This window comes from Myotis yumanensis, unplaced genomic scaffold (genome assembly GCF_028538775.1).
Source record: "Myotis yumanensis isolate MYYU_CA2020_CCGP unplaced genomic scaffold, mMyoYum1.0.hap1 SCAF_17, whole genome shotgun sequence".
Lineage (NCBI taxonomy): Eukaryota > Metazoa > Chordata > Mammalia > Chiroptera > Vespertilionidae > Myotis > Myotis yumanensis.
The window spans coordinates 30,504,607-30,529,854 of NW_027223768.1; the positions used below are offsets into that span (position 1 = coordinate 30,504,607).

Sequence of the window (25,248 nt, forward strand, 5' to 3'; positions counted from 1 at the left end):
AGCTATGAAAAGGGAGAAAACTAAGAGGAACGCTGTGGTGTCAGACTGGAATCGAAGGATGATATGAATTCATGATTTTCAATATATAGAAAGATAAATAAATGATGTCATATGCATGTGTGTATACATGTAAACACATGGAAATATTCCCAAGCTCTGACCACTGAGATGGCCTGGGACCAGTGGCTCCACAATAGTGTTGAGCACAACTAGCACTCAGATCCTAGTTTGAAAATAATTTTCCATTGTAGGAAAAATACAAGACAAGCGTGGAATGTCTTACTGTCCCAGAAAGTAAAGAAATGTCCAAGTATACAGGGGGCAAGTCAAAAAGTCACAGGAGTTGGCTTGAAGAGACACTGAAACATCTAAAGAAATAAGGATAGTAACGGATCACAACCCAATGAATGACAGATGAAACTACAAGTCTGTACGCATACAGGTTAATAAGGGGGGAAGTGATTCTACAGTGGAAAACCTGCAAACGCCACCGGAAACAAGCGATCAGAGAGTCCTCAGAGATGGGACTCCCGAGATCGTGCCCCACCTCTGAGAGCAGTGGGCACACAGCATTGCTCCTGAGCTGTTCCTGCCAAAGATGCGTAAGTTAAACCCAATCATAAGGAAACACTCCAAATAATTGGCCTGTAATCTTCAAAAGGGTCAAGGTAAAAAAAAAAGGGGGGTCAAGGTCAAGAAAGCCAGTGAAGAGCTGAGGTACTATTCCAGAATGAAGGACATACAGAAACAGGATAAGTAAAAGCAGCATGTAATTCTGACCGCACCCTACCCCGATGAAGGTCGTTATGGGGACATTTGGTAAAACCTGAATGGGTCCAAGGATTAGATGACAAGATATTAACGGCAATTTCCTGATTTGATGGCTGTTCTGTGGTTCCACACAAAAATGTCCTTCGGTGGTTTTTAAGGAGTGAGAGGCCCATCCAGTCAGCAACTTACTTTCAAATGGTTCTGGTTCTGTACTTTTAATTTTTGTTTAAAAATATTTCAAAAAGTACCACTTCCTTTTTATCTGTTATACGACTTAAAGAATGACTACAATAACGATGAAGATGATGAGGTTGAAGATGGATATTTCAACATCAAGAGTTTCATAAAATTATTTCTTGAAACAGAATAGAAGTTATTTTATATAACATTTTAAGTGTATATTTTAACTAAAATATTTACTATTGTGAACTTTAAAAAATCAGTGAATAAATGCACTCTTCTTGGTTGAGTTAAAATCAAGTATTTATAGTTTTTAAAGTTTGGTTGGGGAAAAATAACAGTTCTATAAAACCTGTGCAATCCAAAATTAACATGATATTCAGCAGCGAGAAGTCTTCCAGTTTCTCATCACCAGTTCTCACAAGCAATGACACGTATGCCTTACTTTAAGAAAATATCAAACAGAAATAGGCAAATCTGAACAAATTTAGCAAGTGTAATAAATTAGAGGTAAAAATCACAATAAAAGAATTTATGGCTTAAAAAAAAATATTCAAATATTCACAAGTAGAAGTTTGCTTTATCAACTTCTAAGAGTCCCTCCCCTTAGTCTCTTCCTTGAAGATGGGAGTTACCAACATTTGGTTTACGCTGAACTTTTCAGGGACACGTAACCTGAAAAGAAGTGTCAGACGCGATGCTGCTGGTGCTCCTTCCTTATGGCAGTCCTTGTGCCACAGAAGTGATCAGAATCCGGTCCACGTGGCACAGAACCAAGCCCAGGTATCATGCCAACTACCACTTCCTGCCCACCAAATCCTCATCTCTCTCCAGTAATGAAGAGGTGGACGTTCTTCTTGGACTGCAGCATCTGCGCGGCCCGCTCCACGCCGACCACCGCAGCCAGCCTCTGGGCATCGTACTTGGAGTAGAGGACAGTGCAGGTCCAGGCGGCTTCCTCTCCTCTGGTGGCGGCTCTCAGCATGTTGCAGACCTCGCTGTAGAAGTGGGGATACGTTGGCAGCTCATAGAAAATCAGGTTCCTGATGCCTTTTATAGTGTACCTGTCAGAAGGGGAAAGAGAGGCCAGGTCTACTTGAGAAACGTACGGGAAAGCTACCTAAGAGATCTGCAGGGGCGCAGTTCACTCCTGCTGCTGTGTGCTCGAGCAGGAAGACAAGGGCACCAAACAGACCAAAGGTTACGCTCACTAGAGCTTGAAGGGCTTATTTCTGTGACAACATATTTGAATTCCCAATATTTGGCTTAAGAGAATGAGAAAATAAATCACATTTCTTGAGTCTGCTCTAGGTAGACTTGTGTATACTCTGAGGTAGGGTGGAGAAGATAGTAGACTTGGGATTAGCAGTCTGTCAGAGAAAAGCTTAAAAGGCAGGCACTTAAAATTTAACATTATCCTCATTATAACCAGGCAACACAGACTGTTCTGTAATGACGACGAGGTCAGAGCCAGCACGAAAGATAAACTGCACAAACTGTAAATGCTTTCCCATTAGTCTTTTCTTGTCACTCTACAGACATGTTAACGCCACGGCAGATGTCCCAAGTTCATCCATTTACAAAATCCTGCCTGAGGACCCATTAGGCATTATGGGAAAGCAATTAGTTTAACAGCTCATGCAATTCTTTCCCTGCTGCACAGTGCTGCACAGGGGTGGTGGGAGGGAGGAGGGAGTGGTGGACCCTGGGGACTCACCATACGGTTAGGGTCGAGGTCAATCATTCCCCCTGGGGTACTATAACGAAGATTTTGTATGTTGACAAGCTTCTGATTTTTCCTGTTCGTCTGGCTCATACACTGCTGACGTTATAGACTCCCCTGGGAATTTTATTTTATTCACAGAGAACAAGCTTTCATTGCCTTTTTATCCCAGGGCTCTTCCTGATCTCTCTGGAGACCCTCCTCTTTCAAACTGTAACTGCAACCATTCCTTGGTTCACGTTGCAACATCACCTTCCATAAAGGAATTCTAACGGCTAATGAACTTGAGTAAGCTGTTCTACCTTGCTAGTTATTAAAACAAACAAAAACAAACATTGAGCTCCACTTCAGCTAGTATGTAGAAAACTCAAAAGAACATTGCTCCCATACTAACAAGAAAACTCCAGATCATATACAAAAGCGTTTCTTTTCTTGAGTCTTGACAGCTGATGTTACGAGGCAACCAGGTGAACTGACTGGATGGGGTGCTGGGAAGGGAGGGTACTGATATGAAGCATCTGCCCATTTCTGTGGTGTAAATACTCCCACATGGCCTATTTCAAGCTACCAATGTCATGTTGCTGAACTTGGAGTTAGGAAGAGACATGTAATGAGATCTCAAGAGCCAGGATAGGCCAGCTTTAGGCCACCAATGACTATTCCAGAGTGACAACCCCTCTGAAAAGAGGACATGAGAACTATTTCCCCTTTGGCAGAGAACAAGAGGAAGAAGCTGCCGTCAAGGAAGTGGGTAGGAAGAAAACTGCTACACTTTCCACAAATTCTTAAAGGACAAGTGTGGGCTTGGATGACAGCTTAGCTTCCCTGGGATTCCTAGACACTCCCTTAGTTCACATTCACTCATGAGCTATATATTGATTTCAGAAAGGAAGGGAAAGGTAGAGAGATGGAAACACCAATAATGAGAGAGAATCATTGATTGGCTGCCTCCTGTATGCCTCCCTACTAGGGGATGTAGCCTACAACCCAGGCATGTGCCCTGACCGGGAATCAAACCATGACCTCCTGGTTCATAGGGTGATGCCAACCTTGAGCCACACCAGCTGGGCACTCATGAGCTCTTTCCACAGGCCTTCCCTGGAGGTACAGACATGAACCCTTATACGAACTTTCCCAGACCCATATCTTACATGAAGCAAAAACCTGAAGCCAATGGGAGAGGGCAAAAATCAACTGCTGGTGGGGGAGGGTAGGTGAAACAAAAGTCATCTGCCCTAAGAGAGGTGCAGTAACCATGCCCCAACTCCGTCCATCCCCACGACCTACACCAAGTAAAAAGCAACAGTGGCCAGTTCCTGGGGAAACAACATGAAACCCATTCGGCCCAAGATCCCACTGACGAGAGCAAAGGTCTGCCATCACAGAGGAGAAACACTTTCCCGCCAAGACCCCTCTACAGACACAATTCGGCTGCCATGAGGGTGTGCAAGAACCCAGAGAAAGTCCCCCCTCCAAAACCCAGAATGAGCAAGGCCTGCCTAGAACCGAGCTGGACAAAGAGTCCGCTCTCCTGCCTTAAGCCTTGCAGTGGGTAAGCAGGGGCAGCCTGCTGCTGGGGGTGGGGCAGGAGTGTGGAGTCAGACCCTCCTCTGACACTGGGTACCAGCCTTAGTGAAAGCTGAGCGAGTAGGACGCTGAGGAAAGGCCCTGCATCACCCAGGTTCCACACGAAGCCATCATCTGCTGGGGGAATAAATGTAAAGTCTGGGCTGTATCCCAGGTTTCTATAGTAACAACCAAAGCCTGACTAGATTCCCAACGCCCACACTACTGGCCTCACACAAAGAGGTGTGACTGGACATAAGTACTACTGGCCTCAGCCTCTACATTCAACTGACAATTACAAAAACAAAAACAAAAAAAAGCAAGAAAAATACATCAAAACAATGAGGCTATCATTTTGACTACCAAGTCACTGGTAACAAGCAATGTTTTGCAGAAATGGGCCAGTGAAGTATAAATTATTGTGTATTTTGGATAGCAGGGGTGAGGGGGTAGGAAGGAAGATAAGGGGAACATGGGAGTGAGCCAATAAGTGGCAATGCAGAGCAAATTTTTAATTGTGTACAGCCTTTGAGGTACCAAGTTTTTCTTTTCAAATTTATCCTAAGGAATTAACTAGGCAACTATGTCACCAACTATGCATATGAAAATACTAACGGCATATTTTAAAGATCTAGAACAAACTCTCCAAAAATTCATCTGGAATAAAAAAAAAGACCATAAATAGCCACAGCAATCCTGAGAAAGAAGAACAAAGTTGGAGGGATCACAATACCAGATATCAAGCTATATTACCAAGCCACGGTTCTCAAAACTGCCTGATACTGGCACAAGAACAGACATATAGACCAATGGAACAGAATAGAGAGCCCAGAAATTGACCCAAGCCATTATCCTCAATTAATATTTGACAAAGGAGGCAAGAGCATACAATGCAGTCCAGACAATCTCTTCAATAAATGGTGCTGGGAAATTTGGTCAGATACATGCCAAAAAAATCAAACTAGACCACCAACTTACACCATACACAAAAACAAACTCAAAATGGCTAAAGGACTTAAATGTAAGACGGCAAACCATAAAAATCCTAAAAGACTCCATAGGCAGAAAATAGCAGACATATGTCGTAGCAATATCTTTACCAACACAACCCCTAGGGCAATGGAGACTAAGGAGAAAATAAACAAATGGGACTACATCAAAATAAAAAGCTGCTGCACAGCAAAAGAAACCATCAACAAAACAACAAGAAAGCCCACTGTATGGGAGAGCATATTTGCCAATGATATTTCAGATAAGGGTTTAATCTCCAAAATTTACAGAGAACTCATACAACTTAACAAAAGCAAGATAAATGATCCAATCAAAAAATGGGCCAGGGACCTAAATAGACACTTTTCGAAAGAGGACATACAGAAGGCCAAGAGACATATGAAAACATCCTCAAAGTCACTAATCATCCGAGAGACGCAAATCAAAACAACAATGAGCTACCATCTCACACCTGTCAGAATGGCTATCAACAAATCAATAAACAACAAGTGCTAGCAAGGATGTGGAAAAAAGGGAACCCTTATGCACTGCTGGTGGGAATGCAGACTGGTGCAGCCACTGTAGAAGACAGTATGGAGTTTCCTCAAAAAGTTAAAAATGAAACTCCCATTTGACCCAATAATCCCACTTCTAGGACTATGTCCCAAGAAACCAGAAAGGATATATGCACCTCTATGTTCATAGCAGCACAATTTACAATAGCTAACACTACGGTGTCGGGTGAATTTCCCGCCAAAATATAAGATGGCGCGGGCAATTATTTAGGTTTCCCGCGCTTAAAGCAAATAAAAATAATACTAACTGAAAATAGCGGTACTCCGATAGATATCTGATATAAAAAAATAATTATTATGCGAACACTTTGCGGAACGATTTTATTTTATTTGGTTAAAAAATTCTATATGAATGTCTTTATCACAATATATTTAAATATCTGCAAATCTATATGAACCGAGTTAAGACGGCTCCCGCGGAGTACGCGCAATTCACGCGAGCCGACTTAACTCGTTTCCCGCAATCAAAGTGCTAAGATTTGGAAACAACCTAAATGCCCATCAGCAGATGAGTGGATTAAAAAACTGTGGTACATCTACAAAATGGACTACTACGCCGCTATAAAAAAAAAGGAACTTTTACCATTAGCAACAGCATGGATGGAACTGGAGAGAATTATGCTAGGCAAAATAAGGCAGTTGGAGAAAGATAAATATCACATGATCTCACTTATATGTGGGATATAATGATCAACATAATTTGATGAACAAGAATAGATCCAGAGACAAATGGCAGGGGAGGGGGGGTTATAGAGCAACCAAAGGACTTGTATGCATGCATATTAGCATAACCAATGGACACAGACACTGGGGTGGTGGGGGCTTGCCTGGGGTGGGAATAGCTGGGGGGTGGAGGGAGTTAATCGGAGAAAAAGGAGACATGTGTACAACTTCAGACAATTAATAATAAAAAAACAACTATGCATATGGATGTTCTTGGCATTATAATAAAAGGCTAATATACAAATCAACCAAATGGCAGAATGACTGGTCACTATGAAGTGCACTGACCACCAGAAGGCAGATGCTCAATGTAGGAGCTGTCCCCTAGTGGTCAGTGTGCTCCCACAGGGGGAGCGCCACTCAGCCAGAAGCCGGGCTCATGGCTGGCAAGCGCAGAGGTGGTGGCAGGAGCCTCTCCCTCCTCCACAACAGTGCTATGTCCCCCAAAGGCTCCTGGACTGCAAGAGGGTGCAGGACGGGGTGATGGACCCCCCACCCCCACCCACACACACACACGCACACGCACGCACGCACGCACGCACACCTCCAGTGCACAAATTTCATGCACCAGGCCTCTAGTTATATACAATAGCATAAAATAGAGGGGAAAACCTATACTCTCATTAAAAGAAAACTGGGTTAATTACATATCCATGCAACATAATACTATGCAGCCATTAAAAGAAGCAATACACACCCCATAGATAACATTAATTACATAGGAAAGGTATTTTTACAATGGAGAGATGGATGGAGAACAGATCTTCTTAGACCAAGTGATTACACTTAGCATCACAAAGAATGGGATGAATAAGATGCAGTGGGAAGTAGACAACATCCTCTAAGTAGAATTCTTACCAAAAAATGTTTCACCTAAATCAGTAGCCCCAAAACTTGTCTGGATGTTGAATCACCTGTTTGTTTTTTAAAATATCTATGTTTGGTCTGAGCCCCAGGCACTGCGATTTAACTGGCATTGAGGTACAACCTGGCAAGGGAATTCTAATGTACAGCAAAGTTTGAGAACCACTGGTTTAAATAAGAAAACAATTAGATAAATTGAGACTGTGGGATTTTCTACAGGAACCTGGATTGGACTCTTCAAAAAATATCAATGTCATAAAAAAAAAAGAGAGAGAGAGAGAGAGATAATTATTTTAGGTCACGGTTTCTTCACCTCGGGGCTACTGACATTTTGAGCCAGATAATTCACTGTCCTGTGCACTTAGAACATTTAGCAGCACCCAGGCCTCAACCCACTAGAACCATGAGGCCATCAGAATAACCCTCCAGTTGTGACAACTAAAATCGTCTGCAGATATTGCCAAATGTCTTCTGGGAAGCAAAACTGTCCCTGCTTGTTAACTAAGACACATAAAAGAAACATGTCAACCAAATGCAATGTCTGAGATTTAACTGAATCTGGGCTCAGGGGGAAACAGCCGCAATGGTCATTTTGGGGACAACCAACAACATCTGAATAGACACTACATATTAGATGATATTACTGTAGAAATGCCAACTGGTATGATAATGGTGTTGTGGTTAGATGAAAGAATGTTGTTTTAGAAGCTACTTGCTTGCTGGGGGAGGTCATCAAAAAGACTTGACCACCGATTAGGCCATCAGCTGGCTCCTCCGTAAGATCTATAGCAGGGGTCCTCAAACTACGGCCCGCGGGCCACATGCAAATACAAATATTGTATTTGTTCCCGTTTTGTTTTTTTTACTTCAAAATAAGATATGTGCAGTGTGCACAGGAATTTGTTCATAGTTTTTTTTTTAAACTATAGTCCGGGCCTCCAACGGTCTGAGGGACAGTAAACTGACCCCCCTGTTTAAAAAGTTTGAGGACCCCTGGTCTATAGAGAACAGACCTACCACTTCTAGAACTGGGATTCTCATGTAGGAGCAGGGGGTACTCAGAAATAGCCCAGAAGCCCTTCCCAACTCCAGGAATCCCACCTCCAGAGTTTCTGACTTGCCCCCGGTTGGCAATCCTCCCTGTTGTGGAACCCACAGATACAGTTCAGAAAAGAGCTTGGAACCTCCCTCTCCCTGGAGGGCCATCCTGATCAAGTGCCCATCCAATTCTAAGATTCTACTGCTTTCATCTCCCCCAAAGAAAATACATCTTCAGACTGAAATTTTTTACTGGCTCACAAATAAACTGTAATATCTCTAACACTGCCTACTTCCATACAGAACATAAATACAGAATTCCAGAGTTGGATAGTACAGTTCAAAACACATGTACTTTTCCCAAGGTCAAATAAAAAAACCAAATCACAAAGGAATTGCTGATCAAAACACCCATCATCACCTTGGTGATCTCTCAAGCAAAAAACTCTCTAGTTGGGAGCTCTGAGATAATTAGCAGCTACAGAACTCTGAAGCACATTTTTTCATGCACCTTCAACACAGGTACACCTATTAACCTTCCCAAGGTATAAAGCAAATGGCACATGCTAGGTCACGCTAGGTTTGTCTTCATAATGAGTTTGGTAAATAAATGAACAGGAAGCTGTCTTGTCTACTTAGGAGGAAGGGCTCCTTTCTCTTAAGTAGGACACCATGCCCTCTCCCTGAATAGCTGCTTTATGAGGGCAGTTTCATCCAGCTTAATTCACACTTGCTAAGACACTCACACTGGGAAGCTTTCCAGCCTGCCCACTGCACCGCAAGGGCTGGCTTTCATCTGTCAAGCTAATAGAAAACTAAGGGCTCTTAAGACCTGCTGAGTACAAGCTCCCCCCAGATATCACTCTCCAACATGAATGAAAGGAACCTGCTGGAACAAAGCAAATAATGTCAACAAGAGGCATTCATCAACACTCTTTGGCCAACAGCCTTGTCTGTTGGATGAAGCCCACGAAACACAAATGTAGCCATTTCTCCACTCTCCACTCAGATCACCTTGTCAGCAGACTACCCAAAGAGGTCACGTCAGGGCAGCCCGCTCTGCCGGAGAGCTGCCGGGCTCCTCCCTCCCATCTTGGTAACAAGAATGTGTCTGGGGAGCACCATCCTAGTATCAGCATATAGGCGATGCAATGCCAAGATACATCATCCGATATGCTCCAAAGCCTGGGAGATTTCTCTGAGAAAACATGCCCCTTATAGGTATATATGACTGCGAGTTAATAAAACAGTACAGACAGCACTTAAATTCATTGGACATTATTGTGAATCACGAAGGGAAAGGTATCAGGACACAATTTCCTTCTCTTTTAGGTGAGGGTTCAAATAGGGCTTTTTCATTGGCAGCAGAGAGAATTAGCAAAACAACTGAGAAAACAAAGGGCTGCAACTGTCCCAAATGGTAACAGAAGGCTCAACATCACCAACTCTCAACACAATTAGAATTGTTTTTAAAAAGGCCAATCTGGCTTATTTTATCAAAGTCGCATGGTGGGGAAGCTAAACAGAGACTGAAACCCTTAAATAATCAACTCTAAGCCCCTCACCTTTTGCCTCTACAAACACCAAGGGGCCCCTGACCCCGGTTCTCCTTGGTGAGGAAGTAAGTGCATGCCTACCTCCTCAGGACGCAAACCTTTCTGAACACTGACACTGTGCTCAGCCTCTATCTCGACACACAACACAGCTTCTCCCCTTCCCGGGAGAAGCCCCTCCCCTTCCTGTATTCACTGTGTTGTCCCAGTTAAGAGTTGTTCAACTCTGTCTTTCTGGGGTGTACAAGCACAGCTAAGAGAGTACCCTGAGTATGGACCACTCCAGATCTATACACAGTTATGTTGCTGTCACTCATTTATCTCCTTTTTCAACAATGCCCATTTTGGGAGGAAACCAAGCAACCAAAAAGAGTCTGTCCAGCCCCCAAACTCTGGCTTCCCTGCAGGAGGCAGACTGAGGGCGGGTCTGTAACGCCAAACAGCCTGGCGTGTGCCGCCATGCTGTGTGCTCAGAGCAGCCATGATTTGCTCTGCATTCCCCCGACACACCCCAAAACAACACCTGGAGCCTCGCACGGCTGTACCTTTTGTAGAAGTGGAAGCGCTCTGTGAGGAGCAGAAACTGCTTCTCCCCGTGAAGGAAGAAGTGTCTGGCCCTGGAGATAGCGGACTTCTGGGTGTACTCGCAGATATGCGTGAAGTTCAGGTCCTCCTTCTTGAAGTAATTTCGGAGACGCACAAAGTCAAAGTAGGAGGGGACATAGATGAGCGTGTGAGACATGACTGCATCACGATACTGAGGCAAAATCTTGTTCACGAAAAAGTTAAACCTGATTGGGAAAGGCAAAGGGCAAAGTCAGTGGCCTAGAGGTGAGCCCACAGCGTCACTACTAACTGAGTCACCTGGGCAAGGCACAACCTCTCTCTACCTCCCCCAAGAGGCCAATATGGCTCACCTCATCGCAAAGCGATTACCTAAGATTAAACCTTGATAAGCACTTCAAAAAAAAAAGCCCTAATACTATTTATCATATAGATGCAGTGCTGGTTACCCCAGAAAATTATTCTAGGAGTATCCAACCGTATCACATATTCATGCATTCACTCATTCATTCTGTCATCAGTCAGTCAGTCAACAAATACTTGCTGAACACCTCCCACATGCTAAACACCATTCTGCTTACCATGGTGCCCCTGACTAAACACAATGAGGAGAAGGGACAATACAGAGAGAATCAGAAAAATAGTTCTTGCCCTGAAGGGCTCACAATTAAGTTGCTGACTTGGGATACTTTGCAGCACCAAGCAGTGTAATATAACTTAAAAATGCCAGTCTAGGGGGAAGGACCCTGCTGTACCTTATTAACCCTCCACTAACTATCTATGGGAACTAGGTCAAGGCACCATTTCTCTTTGGGCTTCGGTTTCTTGCTCTGACAATGGCATGGCTGGGTTCGATTCTCTCCTCTCATTAGGTAAACGGTAATCTATAAAACCAGCATGGAACCCAGTTGTAAATTGGCACGCCACTGGGAGGGACAGGTACCTGGCGTCAATCACTGAAGCTAGGTTTTCAGCTTCCATCCTCTGGAAGACGTGGGGGAGCTGCACCAGCACATGACTGATGGAGCCTGTCAGCGGGACGTTCCTCACGGCCACCTGCCGGGAGTCAATGAGAGCATTAGGCGGCGAGCTGTCCCCATCGTCTCCTCTCTCCTCTCCTTCCTCCTCAGGACCCAAATGACCCAAACAACACACAATGCTTCAGCAGACCCAGAGGGGGAGAACGCACCTGGCCCTGCACGTTGACGCAGTACTTGTTGAACACGGAGTTGATCTGGGCATCCTGCAGGGCCCCGAACAGCAGTGTCTGGCGATAGTACTTGGACCAATTATTGAGGCTCCACATCCGCACTCGAGAGAAGTCCACCCCATGTGAGTCCAAGGGCAGCAGGTTCATGTGGTTCATCAAATGCTTTCAAGAGAAATAACACTACCCTTAATATTTACTGAGCATTACCAACTGGGCACTGCTAGGCATTTTACAAGTCTGTCATCTTATTTAACCCCATGGATAAAGTACGTACTATCAACTCCCAAATTACAAGAAAACTGAGGCTCAGATGAGTGAGTGACTAGTCCATAGTGAAGTGAACAACCCCAACAAGATAAGCTGAAACTGGCCACCTCGTGGACCTTTCGAAGAGGATCAAATGGTACCTACAGAACATTCCTTTAAAAGGAAATGCCCCCTGGTTACTCTATGGATTCCTCAGTCCCACACTTGGACAAGAAGGAAAATGACATGGAAAACAGAGCCGCTGTCCTTCAATGACATGTTCTCTAAACATTACATTCCCAGAGCCACCACACATGCCTCTTCCTCAAATTAAAGACAATGAACCATTAACATGTCTTTTGTATTTAAATTTTTACCTTGTAACATTGTTGAAGGGTAATGAGTACTGTAAGTTATGCTCTCCTTTATAAATAAGTACTCCCTTTTATTCGTCCCAAACTACTTACAAGCTCTGGGCTTGTGGGAAAGGTAAATTCTCATATGCCTTAAAAACAAAACAAAACACCTATAGTTCCGTGATAAGGATTGTTCCAAAGCATAGGTTTTTAATCCTAAAACTGACAACACTGCAGAATATGTAGAGAGGGAGAAATAAAAATTACAGCACAAATTACAGCAGAGGGATAAAGACATCCTCATTTCTCTGCAAAACAAGATCTCACATTAAGAAATTGTGAACAGCCCTAGCTGGTTTGGCTCAGTGGATAGAGCCTGTGGACTGAAGGGTCCCAGGCTCGATTCCAGTCAAGGCCACATGCCCGGGTTGTGGGCTCGATCCCCAGTGTGGGATGTGCAGGAGGCAGCCAATCAATGATTCTCTCTCATCATTGATATTTCTAACTCTCTCTCCCTCTCCCTTCCTCTCTGAAATCAATAAAAAAATATATTTGAAAAAAAAGAAAAAGAAATCGTCAACAATGCTCTCCTATCTCCACTGAAGACCAAACCAAAAGAAAGCATAAACCATGAGAGGCATTATGTCGAATGAAGACATTTCTAGTGGGGATGAATAGGCCACACTACAGGTCTGTTAGCAGAAATGACCTTTCAGGGGAAATCTTTTCTGGAGATTTGAAAATACTGACAAGAATTTCTGTCCTTTGGACAGTTTACGGACCACTCTGTGGGTAATTAGAAAATGTGGACTATGTCCCTGCTTCCAAACTACTCCTGCGTTTAGATCTAGACTCAAATAACCCCAAGGACAAACCAGAGCTCCCTGCCCTCTAATGTGAATGACGAGCATTACCAGGACATGCTCCCAGTTCTGCATCAGGTAAATGTCAGCTTGATCAATGATGAGAAGCTCAATAGAAGACAAAAAGTCAAAATCCCTCTTCTTCTCCCCTTCTGCGCCAATGATGGTCCTCAAGCCCAGAGGGGAGGCAATGAGGATGTCCGAGGAGTAAAAGGGGGCATAGAGCCGGATGCTTCTCTGAAGTATTGCCACTCCTACACAAAACAGCCAAGTACACATCAGTTCATTCATCACTACCCCGCCATTAGCTCCCACCCTCTCCAAGCACCCCAACCTTCTACCTGCCCAACCTTTCCCCTTAGCATAGAACCATGCTCGAACTGACTTACTAAAACCATCATCCCTCCCTTGCACCTGTGGTCCCTTCTGGCTCCCACTCTCTTCCTTTCCTGTCAAACTGCTCCAGAAAACTGCCTCTACTTTGACATCTCAATGCACCGCAACCCGGCCTCTGATGCTCAGGAGTCACTGAAATGGCTCTTGCCAAGGTCACCAAAGCTCAGTCACAATTCAATGGCACTTCGGTCTTTCTTGTCATCAGTGCATAGGCAGCACTTCGCACACACCCTCCTTGAAATGTCCTTTCCTCACTGGTGGTTTTGAACACTGACTTCCATTTCTATCATTATCGATCTTTCCAGATCCAAAGAGCTCTTCCACAACTCCCCGATTCACCCTCAGGTTCCACTTCACTCTACATAGAGCTCTGGGTAAATTTACTCACTGACCAGGGTTTTAACATCACCTCTATACCAATTTATATTTCTAGCCCATGTCTCTTTTCTAGCTGCAGACTCAGCAGCTCTGTCAGCGCTTGCTGGACACCTGCGCGTGTTTAAAACTACACATCAGCTCATCCCCTTGCACCCGGCACCCCAGCTGAAGCCTGGGTGCATTTTAGGTCGTGCTCGGCTTATTCACCCTGAGGTCTCTGCACAGGCAGTTTCCTGTCCCAAATCTTTTCCTCCACTCTGACCATGCCCATTTGTAACTGGCTAAATCCTACTCAGGTTTCAGCTTAGTACAGATGGCACCTCCACCAGGAGGCCTTCCCTAACCACTCTGTGCCCACGCTGGGTAAGAAGACTGTTTTAAATGCTCCCAGAGCTCCCACTGCGACCTCTGATCATAACAGTTATCATTCTGTACTGCCTGTTCCCCCATGAGGCTGGACTTCCTTACCAGCAGGCATCATAACTTTTATTCCTATATCCCCAGCTTCTTAAGTGCCTGGAGCACAGTAGATGCTTAATAAGTGTTTGATGAATGAGCATATTTGGCTAATGAATATTTTCCAAGACCTCCTATCAAATATACAACCAACCAAGCACTTGGGAGCTCAATGAGAGACAAGAAAAAGTGTGAATGGTTGAGTGGGAGTCAGGAAGTCTTGTGTGGTGATAGTTGGGGGGGGGCGGCGGCGAAGGGGGAGGGGGAGGCAGGAGGAAGGTCCACCACTGTGCAGATGCTGTTTATTCAGCCTCCCAGACTGACCCCCTCAGCCCATCACCTCCAGCTCCCCAAGAACTCCTGCAGCACCGACTACGTGCTACAGCTATGCGTGTGCTGAGACATTTTATTATAACGTGCATGTGCTTTTATCTGTGCTTTCAGAGAACTGCACCCCATTAGTCAAGTGTCTGTCTACCCCATCAGCCTCAGCAAGACTCTCTGCCCTGGCCAACAACATGTCTCTAATGCACTCTGGTTCTGTCAGGAGGCTGAGCCAGTGACCCCTGAAAGATGCCTAATTCCAGGCTTCAGCCTCCAGCTATGAGACCCCCGCACCTCAGGCCCCTCAGGGTCTCGGTTTTGATGAGGAGGAATTACCGATCCTAAAGTGGTCATCGATGTTGCCGACAAATACGGCTTCGTAATCCTCAGGCCTCTTCAGGTTGGGTGGTCTCTCCTCGGGATCTGAGCCATACTCTCCGTTAAACCTCTTCTTGTTGCTCACAATTATTTTCTTCTTGCTGTCGCCCTCCAGGAGGCTGATGAAGAGCTGGACCACCCGCAAAGCAGCTTCCCGGAACGGCACCACTATCAGCACCTGTGGAGGGAGCAATGGCAGCCATGGTGGGGAAGGAGAGGGAAGGGCAGCTCAAGGTGAGCCTACTGAGGATGTGCTGCTGATGCGCCCTCCGTACAGCAGGGGCCCAGCCCCTTTGCACAGAACCTGGCTCAGTACCAGAAGCTGAGCACCTTTGTGTCCACAGCACCACGTCCTGTGGACTTTAATCTCATGGCTCCGTGGAAGGCAATTCTCAAGCAGACCTGGGAAATACCTTTCAGGCTAAGTCGATGCCTTTAACAGAGGAGTCCACTAGCAAAAACCCAAGGACATAAACACACAAGCTCTTTGAGGGCAAGAATGTGACTCACTTCTGTCTCCCACAAAACTTAGTACAGTATTTTTACACATGAAGACCCAAGGAACAAATATATGCTGAATAAAAAATGAATCAGATGTAGTAAGTGGAGAACACATCAAGCTGGTAAGGAAAGGGACAAATGCATCACTACTTTTCTAGACGTTCTGTAGTACATTTTTCAGAAATTATGATAAAGCATTTGTGAAATAAGATCCTATTTAATGGGAAATATAGGCCTTAGTTTTCCAAACATTTCCTAAACAGGTTAAAGTTACAACTATTGAGGGAAAAAACAAGAGATGCTTAAAAAATAAATAATTTCTAACCACCCTTTTATAAACAATCCAACGAGTGGCAATAACCCCAATCAGATCATGTAATTCACCATATGCTCAATGTGCTTCCTGGGTAATCTCTTATTCTTTTTTGCAATTCTAAATGGGAAGACATCTCATAAACCTGATGTTCAGGACTCTGAGGTAGTTTCTCCGGAAGGCAACCAGCATGGCCAGAGAGGGACACAGATTCAATGCAGGGATGATGAATTGAGGGTGAAGAGGGGCGAGTATTGTCCCGGCTGTGACACTAAGGAAGTGTATAGGATTCGATTTCCCAGTGATCAAACAAGGAGGTTGGACTAAGAAACTCTAAGAGCCCTAGCTGGTTTCGCTTAGTGGATAGAGTGTCGGCCTGCAGACTGAAGGGTCCCAGGTTCGATTCCAGTCAAGGGCATACGCAGGGGTTGCGGGCTAGATCTCCAGTAGGGGGTGTGCAGGAGGCAGCCAATCAATGATTCCTTCTCATCGTTGATGTTTCTGTCTCTCCCTCTCCCTTCCTCTCTGAAATTAATTAAAAAATGTATATATTTTTAAATGACGTTAAGCCCTAGCTGGTTTGGCTCAGTGGATAGAGCGTCGGCCTGTGGACTGAAGGGTCCCGGGTTCGATTCCGTTCAAGGGCATGTATCTTGGTCACAGGCTCCTGGCCCTGGTTCGGGGCAACCAATCGATGTGTCTCTCTCACATCAATGTTTCTGTCTCTCCCTCTCCCTTCCACTCTCCCTAAAAATCAATGGAAAAATATCCTTGGGTGAGGATTATAAAACATAATAATAATAAAATAAAAATATATTAAAAGAAAAAAGAAACTCCATAAGCCACACCAGTATTAAAACGGGGACCCCTGCCCTAGCTGGTTTGGCTCAGTGGATAGAACAGCCTGCGGACTGAAAGGTCCCAGGTTCAATTCCGGTCAAGGGCACATGCCTGGGTTGCGGGCTTGATCCCCAGTAGGGGACATGCAGGAGGCAGCCAATCAATGATTATCTCTCATCATTGATGTTTCTCTCTCTTTCCCTCTCCCTTCCTCTCTGAAATCAACAAAGATAAATTTAAAAAAACAAACAAAAAATTGGGGGACCCCATTAAGCTCAATGAGAACAATCTAAAAAGATGAGGCTTCTTTAATAGGGAGCAGCATGGGCTAGAGCCATGGTCGGCAAACTGCGACTCTCGAGCCACATGCGGCTCTTTGGCCCCTTGAGTGTGGCTCTTCCTAAGCCTTAGGAGTGCCTTAATTAAGTTAATAACAATGTACCTACCTATACAGTTTAAGTTTTAAAAATTTGGCTCTCAAAAGAAATTTCAATCGTTGTACTGTTGCTATTTGGCTCTGTTGACTAATGAGTTTGCTGACCACTGGGCTAGGGGGAGGGACAGCCAACACAAGATCTAGCTCCGTAACAGCATGGACAGTTAACAGAATTAAAGGTGTTTTCTGTCACAGCCCTAAATCCACTCCAGCTTGGGTTTATGAGCCCAAATAAATGTAATCACTTTAAGCAGCAATAACTATACAATGGAAAATAGGGATTTTCCTTTTCCAAGGTTTCTGTATTTCTGTGGCTTAGTGAAGAGGATCTCTGGTTCTCCTTCCACCTCTGCTGCTCCCCTCCTGGCTCTCTTTAGCAAGGCTCCTACGAATCTGGTCTCAGGCCAGTGTCACACGTGGGGATTAAACAAGAGGCTCAGTAAGGTCCCATCCAGCTCCACAATCACAAAGGAGAGGTGTATAATAGAGTTATTTACGTATGCTCCGGATTTACCTTAACACTTGGATTGCGGGAAACGAGTTAAGTCGGCTCGCGTGAATTGCGCGTACTCCGCGGGAGCCGTCTTAACTCGGTTCATATAGATTTGCGGTGGAGTGCGGGAAACGTGTAAACTCGGGCCGATTGTAACTGCGTATTACCAAATATTTGTTTGTTTGCCGTTCACAAAGATACCTACCTGCGTATGCGAACCGTTTCATACCCATTGGGGTAATAGGTATCATAAAAATCCCTTGTAAGTAGAGAACACTTTATGGCGCTGGTCGAGTACAATACCGTTAGGGTACCAATGTATTGTTTTCTCATTTTATAACCGATATCCCTGGATATCTCACCATGCAAAGAGAATAGTTATTGAGAAATACTTCTTGTGTCCGGACGTCTTTAGTTTTGAGTTTTGTGAATATTATTACGTGTTTAAACTAACTCTGATTTTGCGCGGGAAACCTAAATAATTGCCCGCGCCATCTTATATTTTGGCGGGAAATTCACCCGACACCGTAGTGTTAAAGGAGAATTATCATGGAGCAACCTCCTACTAATAAGTTCCCAGTGAGAGCCAGTTAGAAACGGTCCACAGAGCACTGCTCCGACACTACCTGGTCATCCGATGTGCTCGCTGTTGGCCTCATTCATCCTCTAATCACTAAAATGCCTGAGTGCCCAGTAAGTGCCCCTCGATGGCAGTGCCCTGCAGCCTCCTTCTTGAGGGCAAGGCTCTCCTGCTCCACTCACCTTGGGCCTTGTCAGCCCTTGGTCCCTGAAGTCGTCATCGTCGCCCACCCCAAGTTTCCGGCCCCGGCGCCTGCTGTTGTTGCCAAGCACCTGGGCGTTGGCTTTGAGGACGTGGTTTATGGCGTGCAGGCAGTACACGTGGCGGATCTCCTCCCCGTTCTTCAGGGCGGTCCTTTCTGGGTAGAACAAGTCCTGGTAAGAATTCATAATCAAGAACAGCTCTTTCTGGAGCGGTGTGAAGGGGCTACTTGATTTCTGGGGACCGGAGAGAAACTGGCTGTTGGTCTTGGTCCAGGTGGATTCCAGGGGCTTCTGGAGATAAAGTGCCTTCAGGTCAAGGTCCTTTGGGGGTTTAAATGTTTCCAACTTCTGAAACTTGGATGAAAAGACAAGCTGACCCAGAGTGGGCCACTAGGAGAGAGACAGAGCAAGAGCCATGTTAGAAATGAATTATAATACCTCATATTCACATAGTACTTTATAATTTACCAAGAGCTTTCATGATCTACAGTAATCTCATTCAATCCTCACCACAACCCTGAATGCTCTTCTTACAGTGTAGGAAAGGCTGAGGGTCAGAGAGGTTATATGATTCAGACAAATGTTTTCAAACAGTGTTATAGCAGTTATAGCAATGGAGAAGACTAGTGGTCACCAAGGATTGGGAATGGGGCCCAGGGAAACAGGAGGGATCTGTATGGTGCTGGAAATGTCCTGCATCCTGACTGTGGTGGAGGGTAGGGGAACCTACTAATGCAACAAAACAGTACAGATCTGAACACACACACACACACACACACACACACACACACACAACTGAGCAGGAGTAAAACGGAGGAAATGTGAGTAAGACAGGTAGACTGGCTCCCACATTCCAGCTTCTCAGTCCCTTTCTAGCTACACCTGTGCCCCACGAGGCTCCTCTAGCCTCCCTGTGCCCTGCTCCCCATCAAGCCATCACCACTGGTGTATGTCCCATATTCAGGGAGACCGCTAACACCCAAGCCCACTGCTTTACTTAGAGCTTCCCTCCCCCGTGACTGAGACGACCAAGCGACACTTACTTTTAGCTCGTGGGTAGTTTTGGGATTTGTGGCAATGGCCTGAATTTCTTTTTCTTTCAGTTCCTTGTTTACATGGTGCAGAAATGGATCTAATTGAGAAATAGAGACTGTCAGAACACTTGGAGGAAAGGGCAGGCATGTTTTGGTCTTCCCCTGTGAACGACACGCTGCTCTTCATGGTAACTCACCCTTTTCCCATCTACTTTCCCCAAACTCTCTCCCAGTCCAGAGCTTGAAAGTTTCCGACAGCTTCATTTTTCTAAAGCACTTTTCCAATCACACTGCTTCCCAGCTCAAAAACCTTCAAAAAAAAACTCCTCATTCTGAAATTTGGGGAATTACAGGATATACCTTCAATACCCCATGAATTACACAGCCCTCATATTCTTCTGCCTCTGTTGCTTTCTTTCCTTTATTTTATTTTTTTTATTATTGTTGTTATTATTATTATTATTATTATTATTATTATTATTTTGTTGTTAATCTTCACCCGAAGATATTTTTCCATTGGTTTTTAGAGAGAGTGGAAGGGTGCGGGGGAGAGAGAAGAGCAAGGGAAGGGTAGAGAGGAAAATGCACAGTACTTCTCCTTTCTCTTCCTTCCCTACTTGGGAAGAAAGTCGACGTCTTCAACTATGAAAATGTGAGGCCTGGGAACTGGCCTCCCTGCCTACCAGTCTTAAACTGTCTGCTTTCCTCAGCAGCTCCCCCACCACACTCCCGGACCCCCAATGCTGCCTAACCATTGAAAAGCACAATCCGGCTGCTAAAGTATCTGTTTTTATTGCTACTCATTCCAGTAACAAGAGATTAGTGTGTACGAACCCACAACCTCTGTACTAAGCACCTGATGAATTCTGACCTTGTGATCCTTTCAGAGAACAGTTGCCTCCACTTTCCTCTTCGAGAAAATTGGTTTCCAGGCTGAAAAGTGACTCGTGTTTTGTATCTGTAAACTCCTCCGGGGATTCTTGTTGTGATGTGCCAGGTGTCTCGTCCCCATCTTTTTCCTTGGGGTCAGCAGGTAAGACGTTACCTCCAATTTTGAGAAACATTTTGTAAATACAATTATACATCTGTTGACAAATAAAATCTAATTCCTTAGCTTTTTTCAACACTGATGTTCATTGCCATCATTTACTTTTAAGCAAATTCAGGTGGAAAACAAATTTCAAGATTAAGCTTGATTGTTGACCCAGTTCCACTTCTAGGAACTTATTCCAAGATGATAAGTAGACAAAGTACACTAAACTCTACATGTAAGACAGTCAACGCAGCACTGGGTTTTATAAGAAATTACTGGGAAAAATGATTCCATCATTGTCTATCAATGGGGTAATTAAGTTACGACATATCATTACAATGGAATACTATCCAGTTAAGAAGCTAATGTGAGTCCAGTTACACACATGGAAAAAAGTCCATGTGATATTACTAAAGAAAAAATTAGGTAACAGAAATGTATGAGATCATTTACACATACACACAGACACATGTACATACTTGTCCTTCTATGCATATCTATAAAAAGTAGCCTGGCAAATTTCATAATGCTAAACATGTTTATCTCTAGGTGGTGGGATATAGGTTAACTCTACTACATTCTTGGATTTTTACAGTAAATATATATGCTACTATGTTCTTGGATTTTTAGAGTAAATATATGTTACTTTTATAATGTAAAACAAAACAAAACTTGATTTTGAAAAATCCAAAATGGGAAAGAAAAATGGAAAAACAAAACAAAAAAAACACCTCTAAATCTGAGACAATGAATTTTTATCCTATTAAAACTAATGAATTAAAATACTATGGATGAATCACAAAAGGAGGAGCTAAAGGAGCCAGACACAAAAGGCTACATGCTTCCTTCCACTTACATAAACTTCTAGAACCAGCAAAACTAATCTCCAGTGAAAGAAAGCAGGTCAGTGGTTGCCTGATGCCTGGGATGGGAAACTGACTATAAAAGGACGAGAAGGAACTTTTTGGAGTTATTGGAAATGTTCCTAGCTTCATTGTGATGGTAATAACACAGGTTTATACATTTGTCAAAATCGATTGAACTATATACTTAAAATGGGTCCACTTTATTGCACGTAAATCATACCTCAATAAAGTTGATTTTAAAGTTAAAGAAAAAAGAAACCTAGCACTCTTAGTGAGAAAGGGTTCCTTTAAGCTTGCAATCCCAACCCTTCTCTGAAGCTTTCCCTTGTTAAATTACCCTGGCTCAGCAGCTCTTCACCACCTTATATCCAGCTGTTCCATGAAAATCTGCTTCTTGAAAAATTTTGTATATTTGTGTCTCTTTTCCATTAACCTAGTTTTCTGCGGAACGAAAATCTCTTTAATAAATTGAGACCATCGCTAAAGCAAAATTATGTTCTCTTTCCTCTATTAAGGGAAACTTTGGTGAAGCCCTGGAAATCCTCAGCAAAAATGCTGGATGTTTCTCGCAAGAAGGTCCTATGTTTTCATCAGACCCTCAAAGGTATTACTGAGGCCAACAAGATTAGGAATCTCTGCTTTGGATCCACATGCTTTCACCAAACTCACACAGTACAGGGCACTGTGCCCAGGGGGCAACCTGTCTATGGTCCTGGCACAGAGGATGAAACCACACGGAAGACACTTACTCTCCTGCATCCCAGCAGATGCTGCCGCTGTCTCCTCCTCCACACTGACATCGCTGTCAGCATCTTCACTGCTCATTTCTGCCTCAGCTAGAGCTTCTTCTTCTTCCTCTTCTTCTTCCTCCTCCTCTTCCTCCTCTTCCTCAGAAACATTCTTTAATGTGGCAAGTAGTTTGTGGTACCCAGAAACTTGTTCTGGTTCACTCTCTGCTTCACTTTCAGAGTTTGAAGTATCTGAGCTCTCTGACTACAAAAAAAAAAGGGGGGGGAATTTTAAAAACAAAATTATATTGTTTTCGTTGCTACCATAAGCCTATCATCAGGCCAATAGCATAACAGGCTCAGACTTTCCTAAATAAAAATGAGCTTTTCTGCAAATATGCAATCCTGTCGATTCAAGCAAGCCCAGCACCACATGTACTTAAAATAGTTAATCTAGCTAAGACCCTAATAAGCATGTCAAACTCTCGGCCACACACCTCATTTAAATAAAGACACCACATCTAAATAAAAGAGGCCTGCGAGTTTGACATGCTTGCCAGTTCTCAATCTTCTTTGAACTGCTAATGTTCCACACGGGAAGAAAGCTAACATAAAGCTTTAGGTTATGGAGATCTAACCTATTTAAAGGAGCAACAGGAAAATTACAATACAAAAAAAGAATGCAGGCTGGTAAGCATCCCTAGCAGGTTCTAATAGATTGATCAAACTCTGGTTACTGTTGAAGTTATCACAATGGCATTTTAATGACACCTACATTCAAAATGAAGCAGCTTACATCTAGAATCGAAAAGAATGGAAATGTAGCGAAACGTTATTACTACATACTAGAGGCCCGGTGCATGACATACGTGCAGGGGGGGCGGGGGGGGGCAGGGGGCAGTGGGGGAAATCACCTCAGCCCAGCCTGCGCCCTCTCGCAGTCCGGGACCCCTCAGGGACACCACCATAGCTGCGCTCACCAACCAGAGCCCGGCTTCTGGCTGAGTGGCACTCCCCCTGTGGGAGCGCACTGACCACCAGGAAGCAGCTCCTGCATTGAGCGTCTGCCCCCTGGTGGTCAGTGCGCATCATAGTGACCAGTCCTTTTATTATACAGGAGGAAGGATAGCATAATTTTAAAAGTAACAACCCAGAACCAACTATCATAAAGAAGGCAGAAAGCATTACCAGTTGACAAATCTGCGGTTTTGCTTCCTTGCTGGAAACCCTGAGAAGAAACAGGTAACGGTTAACTGTAAGTATGTTGCAATTAGGAAAACGTCTGATGACACAACTGTCAATGACAAGGGCCGAACATACCATCATAAACACAGTATAACTATACAGTCCTGTAAAAACACGTGCACTGGGACTACGATGGTTAAGAAGACAGCAAACAGGTTAACAACTGACCAATGAAGAGCCTCACGAGGTCACGTGGCAAACACTAGGGTCGCACAACTACAGGCTCTGCTCCCCAAGAGGCTCAATGTGGCCAATAGGAGGCCTCGGGTCACCGCATCCGGCCCCCGCCTTCACCAGAACATCCCTCCAGGTCCCGGACAACGCGGCCCCGTGGGGGGAGCAGCCAGGCACGCAGAGGAGCCCACAACTACCCACACTTCAGTCCGAAGGCCAGCCATTGTGAAAACGAAAAAGAAATCAATGCAGGAGACCTCCCTCCATACAAAAACCGGCCGACGCCGCGGGAGTGCGGTCCGGCATGGAGTTACGGGCTCAACAAGAGGGAGGGAGACCCGTCTCCACGGGAGGCCGCCAGCACCCGCCCAGCGCGGGCCCCGCGGGCGCACCCCGAGCACCCGGGCGCCGGGGAGGCGTGGGGAGAGGCGGGAGCTGCCCCTCGCCACCCCCGGGAGGCCGGCGGCCCAGCCCGGGGAGCGGCTCCCCCCCGACCCCCGCCTCCCGCCCCGGGAAAGACGCTGGCCCCTCCGTACCTGTCATGGAAGGGATGCTCCTCGCCGAAATCCCGAAGGTGCTTCTTCTGCTTCTTGGTCAGGGTGCTGAGCAGCTGGCTCTGGCTGCGGCGGCTGCGTTTACCCATCGCGAGGAAGCAAGTCGTTCGCCTTCCAGAGCCGCGTCAGCCACCGGCAAGCTGTTCCTTCGACCCACCAGCGTGGGCTCGCCGGCGGCGCTTTACGGCAGAAGCAAGTTGCCATAAAGCAGACCCGCTTTACGGCGCGCTTTTACGACCGGCGTTAGAAATTCCTAGTCCCGACTCTGCCCCCTAGCGAGGGTACCCGGGCTGAATACATGGGGGGCCTGCTTTGTGCTTCTGCTTGGGTTGTGGGAGTCAGCCTGCATAAACATGTAGTAACGGAGATGATTATATTATACCATGATAAAAATACCAATCTAGCCCTAACCGGTTTGGCTCAGTGCATAGAGCGTCAGCCTGCGGACTCAAGGGTCCCAGGTTCGATTCCGGTCAAGGGCATGTAACTTGGTTGCGGGCACAACCCTGGTGGGGAGTGTGCAGGAGGCAGCTGATCAATGTTTCTCTCTCATCAATGTTTCTAATTCTCTCTCCCTCTCCCTTCCTCTCTGTAAAAAATCAATAAAACATATTTTTTTTAAAAAATACCAACCTAGCCCTGGCCGGTTTGGCTCAGTGGATAGAGCAGGGCGAACTGAAGGGTCCCGGGTTCGATTCCGGTCAAGGACACATGTCTGGGTCGCAGGCTCGATCCCCACTAGGGGGCGCGTGCAGGAGGCGACCGATCCATGATTCTCTCTCGATGATGTTTTTATCTATCTTCCTCCCTCTCCCTTCCTCTCTGAAATAAATAAAAATGTATTTTAAAAAAATACCAACCAATATGTAAGGGTGCCCACACATCTCACTTCATCTTCACGACACGGTAGAACTAAACTACCTGTCTCAAAAATCAACTCTTGGCAAAGGGGAATGGAAAACATCTTAAGGTGGAGTAAGCTATAACAATAAAAGCATAATATGCTAATTAGACCGGACAGCCGAATGGCTTTCCGGCTGAAGCCGGGGCTTCAAGGGCTGAGGCAAGCCACCATGACTGCCAAGGGCTGAGCC

General features: G+C 45.1%; 1 protein-coding gene across 1 annotated transcript; it reads right to left on the bottom strand.

Moving 5' to 3' along the window:
- Window positions 1–1,184: 1,184 nt before the first annotated feature.
- Window positions 1,185–24,321, bottom strand: UTP25 (UTP25 small subunit processome component). Its single transcript, XM_070396343.1, has 12 exons — window positions 24,137–24,321; window positions 23,370–23,409; window positions 22,203–22,446; window positions 20,426–20,599; window positions 19,564–19,652; window positions 18,500–18,910; window positions 15,113–15,332; window positions 13,274–13,476; window positions 11,737–11,919; window positions 11,491–11,603; window positions 10,529–10,774; window positions 1,185–2,015 (listed from the first exon to the last, which is right to left on the bottom strand). Exons 1-12 carry the CDS (start codon window positions 24,241–24,243, stop codon window positions 1,772–1,774), a joined length of 2,274 nt encoding a protein of 757 aa, XP_070252444.1. The 5' UTR covers window positions 24,244–24,321; the 3' UTR covers window positions 1,185–1,771.
- Between the last annotated feature and the right edge of the window lie 927 nt (window positions 24,322–25,248).